Consider the following 15,903-nt stretch of genomic DNA (forward strand, 5'->3'; position numbering starts at 1 on the left):
ATGTATGTATGTATGTATATATGTATGTATGTATGTATGTATATATGTATGTATGTATGTATGTATGTATGTATGTATAATCATCCAGCCACATCAGTGCTTACAATAATCACTTCACCAGTCTTCTAAGCAGCCAATTTTTTTAATTAAATATTCACATAGACCTCACTTTAGAGAACTAAACAAGTTCAATGGTTTTATTTTCAAAATAACAAAACAGTAAATAAAACTAAAAACATAAGATGTTACTGGGTGAGAAATTAGACAAATGTTAAAATATAAGGAATGGTCCAAAAAAATGATCATAGCACCACTGTTTTTCATTTTAACCTACTTGGTGAGAAACTACTTAATTTCTTTCAGTTAGGTTTCAGAAATGATAAGTCAATTATCTAAATATTTTTTTTTTAGAAGCGAAACATTTGGTAAACAATTATGGCTACCTTGTTATATATATTTATATATTTACGTATAATACATGCACATTGGTTAAAATAAAAAATAAACATATACTGTACTTTTCTTCAAACACTTCTAAATTTCTATGAGATCTCTTTTTAGAGACAGGCACACATCCAGTTGGTAAAGTCCCTCTCACTTTTTGGTTCTGCAAAAATTTGCAAGCTCCACTGGCAGTGTAGGGTCAATTCAAAAAAAGACCTTTGCCCCTTAATGAGAAGGCCATAAAAACAAAACTCTACATGAGAAAGCAATGACACAACAGAACTGATGTTAAAGGATTTTGCCCCATGCCAACTGTGGTGTTTAGCAATGCCTTCACCTGTTGGTATGAGAAGGAGATAATTATGTTATTTTCGTCACAATGCCCACAAAAGGTGAAATATAACAAGACTTGATTGTCATAATCACAAACGTCTTCCACAGTAGTTTGGCATGGTTTCAGTGCAACAGTCAAATGGCATTTTGAAGAATGACCCTCGTGCTAGCTCAGCCTCATTGCCCATTCTGCTTTGGCTTGCTGACCGCCGCACTACTGTCTCTACCACTGTAAGTTCCATCCAGGTCCCTAGCCTCTCTCTATGCATGAACCTGGTGGACACTTAACTCTTATGGAGTATTAGCTTCAAAACAGCCTCTGTGCTATAAGCACCTCTCTTGCTCTAGCGTCGGCCATTTTGTATCTGGTAAGGAAGCTTTTTTTTTTTTTTTTAATGCAGGTCATTGCATTTCACTCCATAATTGCACACATGGGGTAACAATTGGTACAGGTTAAGACTGTTCATAACTTGTAAGGCACACAAATTGTATCTTTTGTTTTTGGGATGCTGTCCACACACAAAAAAAATATTTTGTAGTAGACACAAGTACAATCTTTTTTTTACACTTACAGAAGGTCAAAATAAGCAAACAATACTATGTACATATATGTAAAAAGTGTTATAAATAGGTTTTTAAACCATAGATACTATTTACATCTTCAATTAACACAGGAACCTGCCCCCACCATACTCTCTCTCTTTGGTGAGGGGAGGTTGAAATTTTTGGTTTCACTTCTTTAGGATCCCCTTTAAACTTTGTATTGAGCTTTTATCTTTCCCAGATGTGGTGGTCTTCAGGTGTTTATTCACGCTTCCTCAAGATGACATAAATGATGCCACTAATAGCGGCTAGCGGAAAAGCCACCCATGCCAAGATATAGGCAAATCCAAAGTTGGCCGCAGGGTCCTTATTCCATTCTGTGTGCCGCACAGTAAAGATGATAGCTCCAGCCATCACACACAGCCCTAAGGAGAGAAATAGGAAATTAGGGTTAAACATAAATATTTTTAGTCCCCTGTTAAGCCATATATGGGACGTCCAGTGTTACAAACATTCTAATTGGCTATTGATGTTGCCATGGCTACAGTTCAGCCCAAGAAATATATACCTCTAAACTATAGGTGAAGTCTGTATTGGTCAACTAAAAATGCACCAGTCAAAGCTGTTGTGCAGTATAGTGTATTATGTCTATTCCGCAGTTCTTTGATAAATGATCCAAAAGAACTTCATTGTACTTTACAGAGTGTTAATGATTATAAACACTGAAACAGCAATCTATCTGAATGTTTGCAAAAAAACGTGTTTAGAAATATATATATTCACAGTATATAATGATATTTGCAAAATATATTGCATTAAGGCTGAATAAGCATTCTACCCACTCATAATAAGAACTTAAAAAGTATTTCACATTTACAGACTACACTGGTGATCATTTTTTCTCTCTCATAGCTGATTTATCAGCTGGGTTTGTCTCTTAGCTTTTAGCTAACATCAATTCGCACTAGCTCCTGCCACAAATTGAATATAGTTTAATGAAGATTTTAGAGAAAAATAGAAAATATCTTCTCCCCCTATATTTATAGACTTAAGGCGATGGGATCGGAAATGTCGATCCGCTGGTCAGAAAAGGAGACCGGTGGCCATTGATGTTCCGCAATCCGTCAGGGGGTCAGTGAAATTCTTCATGTTAAATTTCACCAATTTGCAAATTACGATCATATTTTGATGGTGATCGGCAAATTAGTGAAATCCAATATGCTTATTTTCACTGATCCGGCAACCCAGCATCTCAGAATCGCAGGAATCCGGCGATCTGTCACTAGTGTATGGGCCCTTTTAGGCGAACATTTGACCAGTAGACCAGGAGTATGTTAATCATAAGCTAATTAACTGTGAACTTGCCAATTGCTAAGAACTGTGCCTCTTCATCAATACCTGCCTCAAGTGTACGAGTACACGTCAATATTGTAGTGTCATACTACTCTCACACCTCTTGCAACTGATCACATCACAGTGATTGTCAAGTCCCTTTAAGAAGTATACACAGTATATAGTCTTGTTTTGTAGCTTATAAAAACAATTTATTTATGCTACCAGGCTGGCAGGAAATTCAGTACACAAGTAAAATTGTTTTCACTGATCACAAATAACAGTAATTGTAAAAAAGTTCAGGAACATTTTGTTTACAGATTTATGTAACAGTCCTAGGACCTTTCTCTAAGTGCACTGTCTTTTCCAACTTATAATGTATTTGTGAGAGCTGCATTGTTTGGTGCGGCAGATACTGTAGCACTGGCCATTCCCTTTATAATTGTATTCTAAATTGGCCGCAGGACACCTACATTCCTGGCTGGGGTGGCTCTGCCACAATGAGTGCTTTGTTTACTAAAATGCACAAGTGGGCATTTTGCAGGTCAGGTCATTTGACTCTAACAAGCCAAACCTCCCACTTGTGTGGCACAGACATTTAAATAAAAGCAAGACTGTGTCAGTGGTATTTCCTGGAAGACAAGAATAATGTTACCCAAAGATCATGAAGAGGGTGGTGGCGCAGAGACCAAACTGCAGTGAACAATAAAAGAGCTATTGCCAGTACAATTATGAATCTTCTTCTATGCATATTATACAGAACCTAAACACAAAAATAAAAAAAACAGTTCAAATAGTTTTTGTTGAAGTTCAAAAAGTTAAAGGAAATGATACTTACCCCATATTCCTGATTCACTGGATTCACCAGGGTGACTGATGACTGTAATGATCCCATATCGCCCTCCTTTCTGCAATGCCGGTGACCAGCTTGCTGGGCAGAGCTGAGTGCGCCATGCAACTGTTGCAGCCATCAGTGCCCTGGCATATCCATCATTGGAACATACATTCTTTTTATTTTCACAATATGAGCTAGTTTTTTAGTTTTGCGTGTTATCCTTTAATATATGTGAAAATACCTACAAATAATGTCAGTATAATTGGTGAATTCTGATGTCATCACTTCAATTTACCTTTTGCTTTATAAGAAATAACGCATCCTCTGTTGTAAACTATTATGGATATTAGAATTTGCCCCAGAATGCCGTAGCCTGTGGTTTCATGCCTTTATATGGTGATGGAACTCATCCTGTCACTTCTAATAGCCTTATGTTTTACAGTGTATGCACAGTACCCCATATAATAAGATTTTATAGTCTTATTTTAGTATATAGAATGCCGTTGTAAACTTTTAACTCAAAGAGGAATGGAAAATGTTTTTGACATTAGGGGGTAGAGGCATTGGTAGTTACAAACAGATGTGTCCACCTTACCTCCATGAGCTACAAGTGGCGTTAAACAATGCGTGAGCTCCGGGCATCTATGCATGCGTCTTTTTACCTTAAAATGCGTCTTATTCGCAAAGTGAATAGGATGCACACGCAGCTTCTGCTGATTAAAATGATATGCGGCATGCCTATAAATTGTGCGCAACTGGTGGTGTATCTGCATGCCAAATGCTACGTTACAGTGTCAGCATGCCGCATATTATTTTAATCAGCAGAAGCTGTTTGTGCATCCTATTCGATTAAGAAGGTAATAAGTTGCATGAAAAGACACTTGGCGCTACAGAGTCAAGCCAAGGCATGGCACGACTAGAAGGGCTGTTTAACACGCAAGAAACACATATGTACATTAATAATCATTACTTATTTATGCACAGTATTCTTGGTATTAATTTTGTAAGTAATTATACTTTGTTTATCTACAAGCCTGTACAGTCAGGGATGAAGACTGAATATACCATCATAAAAATAATACAGTAGCATGCAATGAACTGGTGGTATGATGGCTCTGCACTCCAGAGCTTACAATATGCATTATTACCTCAATTGTTAATAACAGAAATCCTTTAATAATAAAATGGTACAATATGAACAACTGTGATGTAACCCATTGAAGCAAATCAGGTGAAAGCTGCTATTTTTCTATTAAAACTAAGAAAATAAAAACAAGCACCTGATTGGTTGCTCAGTGTTACAGCACATTTGTGTACAAAACCATTTAATTAAATTAGTCTGTCTGTATTTTTTTTTATAAATATACAATATAGAAATGTAATGTTATGTTACAATGAGGTTATAATTGTAAGTATACTGCTGGCATTTTAGGTACCAATGTATCCATTAAGAACAAACAGCTGTCCAATTAATAACTCACAGTGAGTCAGCGACCAGCTATGCAACAGCACAGAAAACTGATAATCCAGAGCTCAAACAGCCTGCCCTACTGAATGAGAGGGAGAATAGTCATCTCTAGCACGCATTTATCTGAACTCTGCAAACTTTCTTTCACACATTTAGGTTACAGTTCTATAAACAAACCAAAAATACTGAATATTAATTATCTAGTGTTCTTTCTCTAAAGGATTTAAAGAAACCTTCTATCATCATTTTGTGCTGTTGTTAACCATTTAGATGCTATGCAAGCCTAGTCCCACCTTTATGCCCTGTTGGCCAGAGCGCTTATTTTTTGCTGTATGCCTAAGAGATCTTCCTCTATTGCCAAAGCTTTTTGTGTTTTAGGGAAAAGAGGGCAGTCTGAGAGGCATTTGGAGGAAAATTCGATCTTAAGGCCATATGGCTTTGGTTCGAATGGATGAACATTGTGAGGGCCTGAGGGGGGGGTTTTGGGGTGAGTGTGGCATTTGTCTGTTATCTAGGATCTAATCTAAGATATATGGTGTCTCTTTGGTCTTATTTATTACTGAGTTTAAAGGTTAGGGGGCTGAACACGTAGTCCATAAAGCGTATCTGGCTTCCCATCACTGACCTAGAACTTCCAACTTACTTAAAGAAGAGAATACATGTTGGCTAAGCTGAAATGCTCTGTGCTGCTGTTAACATTTTAATGTTCCTACTAACTACAGGTTTTATCTCTATCCACTTAATCTACTGAATGTCCATGTGCAACCTGTTTTTAAGTTACAGATGTCCTGACCCTAGCTAACTGTACCCAGCAAAACCAAGATAACGCGGTAACCTGATATATTGCAAAACACAACCTTTAAAAGCATAAAGCATTTTTGCAAATAAGACAGTATGCCAGTGTCACTTACCCGCAAGAATTTGAAAGATCCCAGTTAGGTAGAAGCGTCCACCTTTTGTAAGTGTGAACAGTTGGCAGAAGAACAGAAATAGGGACAGAACACTGAAGATTATAGCTAGGATCATCATTGCTTGGACAGACTGGAGCCATTCTGTGAATGAACATATACACAATAATTACTTATTCATAATCTATAAACAGAAAAGCACTTAACATGTTGATGAAATTGTATTTTTTATAGATTGTGAAGTGCACAAGAGCTTTAGATTATTGTATGTAAGCATTACCCTTACTGTCATTTATCTAAACTTGGAAAGCCTTGAACATGTTAAATGAATGATCAGATATGTTTGCCAAGGTCTTTTAGACATTCTTTTAGTACAAATGGACAGAGGGCCTGATTCAGACCCGTTCGTGAGCGCTGGGCGCTCGCAAGCGGGTCGATGGTGCCCTAGTGCGCATGCGCACGACGGAGGGAGCTACGTCGTTCGCATGCACGAGACCCGGGGAGCGACGGGGAAGCCGTTGCTCCAGGTCTTGCACCAAAGGGGGCGTGCTGTCGATGTTGATTGACAGCACGCCCCCTTTGGTGGGCGTGCCGGGGGCGTGGCTGCCAGACGGAGGCGTTCCCATGGGAACGCCTACCGTCTGGGTCCGGCCCCACTGACATCACTAGTGATGTCAGTGGGAGTGATTTTGGCTCTGATAGAGCCAAAATCACTCCTGGGCTTGCGGTCACCGAGACCCTACCGCAGGGTCTCGTCGCAAGCCCGATGGTCGCGATGGTCTTGACCATCGCGACCATCATCATGGACGCTCGCATAAGCCGTGGGTGGTAACCCACAGCTATGCGAGAGTCCAAGAGGCCGCTCCAAGTTTAGGTAGGAGGGCCCTGATTCAGAGCGAGCGCTCTGGTCAGAGTGTCCGGCTCTGAATCAGGCCCAGAGAGCACTAAGATATTGAGATGGCCCTGTTTCCAACACTCTGTGGAAGCACTGTTGAAGCATTGTGTAGGCTGAATCAGTATTTGTGAGATTGCAGACTATCAATTCACTAGGATCTAGTGACATCAGTGAGGCATGAACCTTGCCATCAGTAAAGGGTTCAATCCTGTTAGGTGCAAAAGGGATGAAATGTTATCTTGGCACCGCAACTCACCCCCTTTGTGGCCTGGTCTCACCCAGGACACGTACATTTTTGTATGCAGCTCTATAGGGCTACGAACAAACATCAGCACTTAGTCACGCCGAGAGGGATCTTGTGGCTAATAGGATTGATCCCAAAATGTGTATGATGGCCAGGTGGATCAAATCCCATTGAAAGAATGTTAGTTCTGTCTCCCAGATTGAGCCATACACGTATATGCACACGTATAGTCAAATCCAGGGCCGGACTGGCCATCAGGCACTTCTGGCATATGCCAGAAGGGCCGATGGCCTAAGGATCAGCTCGAGGAGGGGGTGAAGGTAAAGACCCCCGCCCTCCACCCAACAGCTTTGAAATCATTAAGATTTCACCTAGCCGGAAGGGGTGGAGGCGTGTATGGGCCGGCGGCGGCTGTGCTGGGCCGGAAAAAGACAGGGATGTGCCACGAGGCCAGCCCCCGTGACTCACGGCATGCCACCTTGCATTTACCACGCCCCCCTCTACACGGAAGTGCAGGGTGGACTGCCAGGGCTGATATACAGCCCCAGTCCGTCCCTGGTCAAATCTAACAGGGATCCGGTCACAATTGTTCAGATAGTGTACTTTGTTTGGGCACTTAAAGGAACTTTCCTAAAAAGGCCTTCCCAAAAACACTGCTCAAGCAACTGGCTGAAATTTGCATTGTACATGCTTCCACACACATCAGTGAAATTTGCATTCCCACATTTCCAAAGCATCTTGGATGGACACTTAAGCCTATGCTAGTGCCAAATGTAAGGATCTGGAAAGTCAATGTATTACTGAACAAAAGAAAGAACACAAATTGTACGAGCATTGTTATTATTGCCTTACGGTTTTATAAAAACTGAAACCTGCCTATATCCCAGAAACAAGCACTCTCTCTAAGGGACAGCTCCAGTAAAATCACCAGCCTCTAATAGTCTAATAATGGAGGACACATTTAATACAGCCTAATGCTTTTATGGGAATGGTTGGGCAGGATCTCTCTAGACAATGGGAACTCTACTCTTGAATTATTTAGTATTTACATATGCAGCAAATTACTAGAACATTTATATTCACCAGCAATGTACAGGTGTACTGTCCATCAGTCAGTCTGTGCTGAGCACTTTGTACAATGTGCCCCTTGGATGGACAATTAGTGGAATGTTTGATCCCCTCAGTTAGCTACAGAAATGCTGAAACAGGCTCTAATGACTGGCCATATTATCCTCTGTCATGAGCGTCTTACTATTCCACTATTTGTTCTATCATTTCAAGGACCACTGTAGTAAGAACAGTGTTAAAAAAATTATAATAATATACTGTATGTGTATATAATATATATATATATTATATATATATATATATACACACACACACACACTTCAGCCATTACTAAACAAGAAAAACAGTTATTATTATTATTATTATTATTATTATTATTAATAATTGATACTGTAAATATAACAATATAACATAAGATTATTGATCTCAAACTAGAATGTCTTTGGCTAACATAAAAAACCATTTCAATTTACTGATTCTGCAGTTTCCAGTTGGAAGAAACAGACATATGTTACAGATGACTATAATCTATCTACTTGTGAGGTGAAGATTTCAACCTGTTTAAAGTGATTTTGATACTATAGTTGTCTGGGTTATTACTGTACATCCCTTCTCCCTAACTTATTCAATGCACAAATAAATGGGACAACTATTATTCATTTTTTATTATAATATAATTTTATTTTTACATTGTTAAAACAATATTGCACCTCTCTATATAATACTTCACCTGGCTGCTTGAGAAAAGTGATTAGCTTGAAATGGACCTATATCAATACCATGGGGGGATCTTTCTGTATCTGTCTCTTTAAGAAAACCTCTTTTAAAGTTATTCCATCTTTTCCCTTGTGATTCACTGGTCCACAGCTAGCTGTGAAATGCCTACATTTATATGGAAATAGATGGGAGAAGGTACAGTCCAATGCAACTGTAAGGTATGAAACTCATGTTCCTCACTTTCATGAGTCTTTGCTATCACTAAATGGATAACACCGCCCGGCACATCTTTTAAAGAAAGAAGGAAGAATCCTCACGGGATGTACCAGCAGCTTATTCTTTATGCTAAGGCCCCCAAATGGCACAGATCTGGCACTGGTAAATTAGCATACCGCCCAACATGTATACAGGAGAAATATTTGTAAAAATAAGCTCAGCTCCTAAACTGCGCCAACCAGAACCACAATCATCACAAATAGGGGCACATTCAGAAGAAGCACCTTCTATTTTGTGGCCTGCTAACAGGGTAATTTGGATAGTCTAAGTGCAACGATGCAGTCATTTTTATAATTTAGCTTATTCACTTTCTCAAAATTACCATCCCCTCACACCCCAAAAAATGTTTTTGCCAATAGCCTTCCATGATGACATCACACTAAAATGTCAGCCTAGAAAACATTATGCCTAATCAAACATGTGGCTTTGGACTTTTCACAGTAAGAAAAGTCATTTTATTTTATATCAAAGTGATGCTACAGCTGCAGAATGTTATGTGTGAGAATCATGGACAAATGTTTGATGGCAGCCAAATGACTCACAAGTTATTTTCCACCATGTTAACTATGTGGTTTCAACCATGAATAAGTGGCTTACTATATTGGGTCCCTCAGCTACAGCTACACCAATCCACCACAAGAGGGTGCTACAGGCAAAATCTTTTTCACAACACTTATTCCAGCTATGAGGTTGGAGAGTTCTCCAGCTACTTTGAAACTCGAGATTTAAGTAGAGGCAATGGTCTATAACTCTATTTATATCCAAGTTGTAGCCAACCTATTTGAGAATCTGAAAGGGCAAAGCTCATAAATAACCTCCAAAGTGATTTAGGGTTTGTTTAGTTATAGTGTGGTCTGGCGCTCAGATTTTCAAGAGACAGGTGTGGCATTAGAATCATTATTATCCATTATTTATAGAGTACAACAAGGGGTCAACAAAAAGAACAAAACAAAAATGCATACATACATACATATATATACTGTATATATATATATATAATATATATATATATATATACACACACACACACACGTGTCCTTTTTTACTGTTGCTTCAGTCGCGCCAATTAGCCTGTCAGTGCACCAGGTTCCGTGAAAATCGGCCGCACTGAGCATCTTTTTTGCTCAAAATGTGCATCTGATTTGCATAATTAAAACACCTAGAAGTGACAAAACTACTTTGCTAGATTACACTGATAATGGGATGTGTGACATTTGTACATCTGTGCGTGGCTGAGTCTTAATCTGTGCAAAAAGGGCTCTGATGTGAGAGGCCGTAGCTTTTCCTCATGCTAAGGAGTATATTTACTAAAGTGCTGGTTTGTTGCCTATAGCAACCAATCAGACTCTAGCTATTATCTTCTAGAAGATGCTAGATAAATCTTAAGTAGAATCTGATTGGTTGCTATGGGCAACATCTCCACTTCTACACACCCACACTTTAGTAAATATACCCCTAAGTTTCATTGTGCTTCCTCTGTGTCTTTGTACATGTGTTATACCAATTCTTGTTTGGTTAAAGTCACAGCCTAGCGTGCCTAGTACACTGTGAGTGTGTTTTTGCTGCATCAGGTCGCACAAGGTGTCTCGCGCTGTAAGGCGTAAAGATGCCCAGCAAGTGAGGACCCATCTGTACATATACATATATACTTGGTAATTGCTAGAAAAGTTAGCCCAGCTGATGGCCGGAGTAGGAAGTTTTAGAACCATTGACAGTAAAGAGAACACCAAGGGGGAATGTTATCGTAGGTAATACAATCATCAAATTCCTTCCCTTGATACCTCAGTGCTGACCTTGTTGGTCTTATGGAATGGGTGTCACCACAGATCTACTCACCATTGTTTGAGGCGGTAAGGCAGTTCCATGTGCTGCTGGATCCCCCACTGCAATTCTGCCACAAATCGGCCGAATAGCTGTTATTCACCAGCCAGCTCTGATAAAGAAAGAAAAAAATCCAAAGTGTTAGAATGACAAAGCAAATAAGAGGCCCTTTAACTTTGCTGCACATTGCCATACTGACTCTGCCATTCCTACAATGCTCACACAAAATATAGTCACTGTGGGCTGATAAAATCGATGTTACCCCTTTTCTTTTTGCACAGTACCAAATAAATAATGTGTCATTGGGGCTGGCTATAACATCTGTAAAGGCCAGGAGGAGGCGCTGCATATCTTGCCAGGTGCCTATACCCCTTTCATAGACCAGCCCTGTCTGTACCGATTCTGTTGTCAAAGCTATGGGGTAAATTTACTAAAGTGAGAGTTTTTAGAAGTGAGTTTTAGAAGTGATGTTGCCCCTAGCAACCAATCAGATTCTACTTAACATTTAACTAGCACCTTCTAGAAGATAATAGCTAGAATCTGATTGGTTGCTATGGGCAACATCACTTTTAAAACTCACTTCTAAAAACTCTCACTTTAGTAAATTTACCCCTATGACTCCAAAGGGAAAGCTTACATTATATGAAAACATAGCATTCTAATCACAAGTCATTGTAAGAGTCTTGAGTCATGAGTTACTATAGTCTCATGTTCTGCCTACTTGATGGTGATTTCATTCATTATTATTTACATGGGTTGTTAGTGTTACCATGTCCAGTGCTTTATAGAGATTACACAGCGTGCTGATTGCTTTTTAATGAAGCATCTCTGACCGAAGACCATACAGTGCTGCTAAGAAAAAAGATGGAAATCTCTGGCCGGGGACCATACAGTCCTGCTCAGAATAGAGAAGGCCACTATGTGTTTTTAGCAAATATAAATCCAATAGAATACATTACAAAAATAAAATTGTAAACACCATGAAATACAGTATTCAATTGTTTAAGTACAGATAATACTGCAAACTCATCATTTATATTTTAGGTAAGACTAAAACCCACATTTGTTCCAAAACTGAACTAAATGTCCTAGAAATAGCTCTAATGAAATATATTTGTAGAAGTTTTCAAAGCAATGAAAATTAAAAATTCCAGAAAACTCCTGCAAAAAAGTACTGAAGTGATCAGGAGGATGCAGCATTGCCCACCCTAGTATTGTGACCTGTAAGCAGCCTGCATTGGACAGTAGCTAGTGCTCATAACACTCAGGTAGGGGGTCGGGGCTGTTTATAAACGATACACACAGGGCCTGAATCAGGTGAGCGCTAATGCCGACTGCAACTTTTTTCGCAGCACGGCTGCGTCTTTATGCTAATGCCACAGCCAATGGTATTTGTACAGAGATGCCCACTTGCTGCGGCGCTAATCCGATAGTTTGCGTAAAAAGTCACACATCAGTGGCACCATCAAACATTGCACCAGCTCTATGGAAGTGCAGAATGTCTCCCTGAACATGGCCGCTGGAATCAGTGAAGTCGCTGACCGTGACACGCCCACATCTGGCTTGCCACCCCACTGTTACCACCCACAAACGCCCTATGAACTATCACCTCTGCATCTAAATTGACTCTGCATCTTCCGGCAGTGACCATCGGGATGCATGCACAGTGCGGCTCAGATGCCTGCGCACACTCAAAACATCGGACACTTGTGTCCAACATCGATACTGTGTCCATCTCTGAAAGAGGCCCACAATCCCCATCAACCCTAGCACTGGTGATGTTTCTGGAGTAGGTAATCCCTAAAATACCAAAGCTTCCAGCAAGGAAACACTCTGTCAACACTGTCTGATAGCTATTAACCCCAAAGCTTCATGTTTTCGGATGGGAGAAGGGTGTTTGCACTGTCTCTGCAATAATGGCTTCTCTTAAATCATATGCGATTTAAAAGTAGACCCTAAATTGGTTTAATCTGACTAAAGACACTTTTGTGACATTTACCTTACCCTCTGCTCTATGGACTATCAGCTTTTTCTTTCATGGTTGTCAATAATGTTCTTTATTTCATAGGGAGTGGAAATAAATCAACAAGGTTCATTATTTTCCTTCCAGCTGGTTGTAGTTTCAACTCCCAATATTATATGTCTTGAGCAGCTTATTATTTTGCGTATGAGAGAAATTTGAGAACCAGTAACACTCCACCTCATTTACAAGCTGTACATTGTATGTATATGGGGGCAGGCAGCCTCCAGCTGAGTCCCTCCACGCATTTCACGCATCAAATTTCACATATTTAATCCCAGTGCAAAATTCATAACCCTTTCCCTCCAAGAAGCACACAATGCTTATTGTATATATGGAACCCCTTCCCCTGCACATCTGGAAAACAGATTCTGTCCAGACTAGCAGAGACGTCCTATATATTATTTACATCGAGTCACCTGACAAAGCTTATAATGAGAATACACGTTTATTTTTCTTTCCATAGTTATAAATAATAGATTTACTGTATTGTTCCTTTTCAGTCACAGCAGCGCTATACAGACACACACTTACATGCAATCATTTCTTATAAATGACAAAATAAACTGTTTACTACTACTACTACAACTCTAAAGCCAAAATATAACCTCGTTCTATGATAGCAGAAGGTAAAATAGACACATTTGTGCCTGATACATTTGCGGCATACAGTAAACAAAATATGTAAGAATAAGATGAAACATGGACATAATTCAGACTTCCGTAAATATTTACATTCGCCAGACATACAGTATGAAGACACATAAGCGGAAAGCTATAACTTTATCTGCATAATAATAAAGGTGGCACAAAACATTTTGGGTACTTACGCTGACAATTGTGGACACAAATAACAATACCAGGACGGCAATATGCAGAAGAATGATCCCAAGCAATAAGACAAGCATTTTCACTCAAGTATGCGGATTCCTGGAGAAAGAAAAAAAACGTTGGTTTAATTCCACTTTCCCACTCTCTGATTCCCCGTTATTTGTCTCCCGCCAGCAGCAGCTCTCTGAAGTCACAGTGTGAGAGGGAATACTGCAGGATAGGATCCAGTCATGGGTGTGTCAGTCTGTATCTATCCATCCATTGGCCACCAGGGGGAGCTTGGGCATCACAACTCAATCATTTTCTATGGGGCTATTTGTTAGTAAGGATTTTTCCCCCCATTGAAGCAAGTTGGTCGTTGCTTTAGTTGAACTTCTTCTGTTTGCTTGGTCAGCAGCAATTAGTGATGACAACATTTTGTATTGTTAATATTTGATTTCTGTGCAATGTCAGAGCATGTTAACCATCCTTATTGTTACCACCATCCTGCAATAGTCATATTTTGTCCAGCTTTGGCACCAAAGAGTTAACTCCCAGGTTTTTTTTATTCTCTAACCAACACACCCAGAATTCCAAAATTTCCACATCTGTTTCCAAGATCTTCCACGGACCAAGAGTTAGTATCCAAGATTATTTTTTTTCCTGACTGACATATACAGTAAGAATAATAAGAGTGTGGAATTTTGTGTTTCCATTTCAATCTGAGCAGAATCTGGCTTCCTGAAAAGATACAGAAATCCAGTGCAGATATCCTACATATCAGACAATTCTAGTGCAATTCAGCAAGGAATTGCTACAAATAACTCATGTTCTACATTTTACAAAAACCCAACATCTAGAACAAAATATCCCAGTCCTATGTTTTCAGGGAGTGTCTGCCAGTGATAGGGAGTATGATTGAGGGTTAAAAATAGTAAAAACAACTCTGTCAGTGTAATAAGACAGACAGTGAATCTTAATATAATAGCTCTTTAGCTAGGTGCTGCAGTGCATTCATTTATATTGAAGAGTTTATTAAAACCTGAATACATCTTAGATTACACCTCAAATTCCTTCATTAAATGTACTGTATTGTTCTTTTTTAACCTTAATATAATTATGCGATTTACAAATATAATTATATCTGTATTTCAGAACTTTTTAATATACAGCTATTATTGACTATTCTTGATTGCTTTTTTTTTTTTTTTTTTTATCAAAAAGCCAATTTACAATAAAAAAGAAAACTCAATGTAGCATGTAAAACCATTGGAAGATGCCAGAAAGTGTGAACATCCTCCATTTAATAACCTGTTGCATAGAAGAGGGAGGACAAGTGTTACCATTGTGATATGGGTGTGCATCCCGTTATATGCAATATCAGTATGATGAATCAAAGGCACACCCAATATCGTAATGCAAAGGCAGCAGGATTCACAGCGATGAGCCCTCTAGCCAAAACTAATACATGCATTGAGAAGAATAATAAACAACACAGATAAAACACAATACTGCAATAAACTAAAATATGTTGTTTAAATAATCATTAAATAATAAAAACAAAATACTGATAAATTGCAAATACGTATTTATAAAAGAAAAATATATATATTGTATCCTAATACAAACTGTATCTGATTTAACATTTTTAGATACATTGTGTATTTTTGTATAATTAACCGAAATGCAAACATTGTGAAGTTTAAACATGATCTACAATATATGAGAACATACCGAGTGTTAGATGTGAAGGTTAGTGGTTTCCACCCCAGTAAGAGAGCAGCTGAAGGGAGAGCAGCCAGATGCAGCAGATCCAGGAGATGTGTGTTGTTCCCCCACGGTGGGCACGCAGACTGAGTTATTTGAGGTTAGCTCTATACTATAAGTGTGAGGATATAAGTTTTCCTTTAACAGAAAAGACGCCCCATGACGCTGTCTGGCGGGTGTGTCGCAGACATCACTCCAGCAGAGAGATCGCGTTCTATAAATAAGACTGGAGGAGGATGCAGGGAGTGGGGAGGACATCAGAAGTGGCTTTACTCATTCTGTGCTGTGTGATGTCACCGAGGAATGTGACATTTGCCACAAGTGCCCTTGTTTTGTGTGGTTGCACAATTCGGCACGCGTTCACTCGCCAGTTGTTGTGGAACTACAAGTCTCATATAGCATATCTTGCTCAAGCTGCTTGT

General features: G+C 39.2%; 1 protein-coding gene across 1 annotated transcript; it reads right to left on the minus strand.

The window, feature by feature from the left end:
* Positions 1–183: 183 nt before the first annotated feature.
* On the minus strand, positions 184–15,662 carry PMP22 (peripheral myelin protein 22). Its single transcript, XM_088468656.1, has 5 exons — positions 15,449–15,662; positions 13,735–13,834; positions 10,900–10,996; positions 5,867–6,007; positions 184–1,745 (listed from the first exon to the last, which is right to left on the minus strand). Exons 2-5 carry the CDS (start codon positions 13,810–13,812, stop codon positions 1,582–1,584), a joined length of 480 nt encoding a protein of 159 aa, XP_088324782.1. The 5' UTR covers positions 13,813–13,834; positions 15,449–15,662; the 3' UTR covers positions 184–1,581.
* Positions 15,663–15,903: the final 241 nt, after the last annotated feature.

This window comes from Taudactylus pleione, unplaced genomic scaffold (genome assembly GCF_031769625.1).
Source record: "Taudactylus pleione unplaced genomic scaffold, aTauple2 ptg000012l, whole genome shotgun sequence".
Classification (NCBI taxonomy): domain Eukaryota; kingdom Metazoa; phylum Chordata; class Amphibia; order Anura; family Myobatrachidae; genus Taudactylus; species Taudactylus pleione.

Excerpts from the sequence above, each read along its gene's own strand:
- PMP22 (XM_088468656.1), bottom strand. The coding sequence starts at position 13,812 with ATGCTTGTCTTATTGCTTGGGATCATTCTTCTGCATATTGCCGTCCTG. Across the intron at positions 10,997-13,734 it reads TTGTGTCCACAATTGTCAGC|AGCTGGCTGGTGAATAACAG; the intron begins GTAAGTACCCAA and ends TTTCTTTATCAG. Across the intron at positions 1,746-5,866 it reads GATCTTTCAAATTCTTGCGG|GGCTGTGTGTGATGGCTGGA; the intron begins GTAAGTGACACT and ends TTCTCTCCTTAG.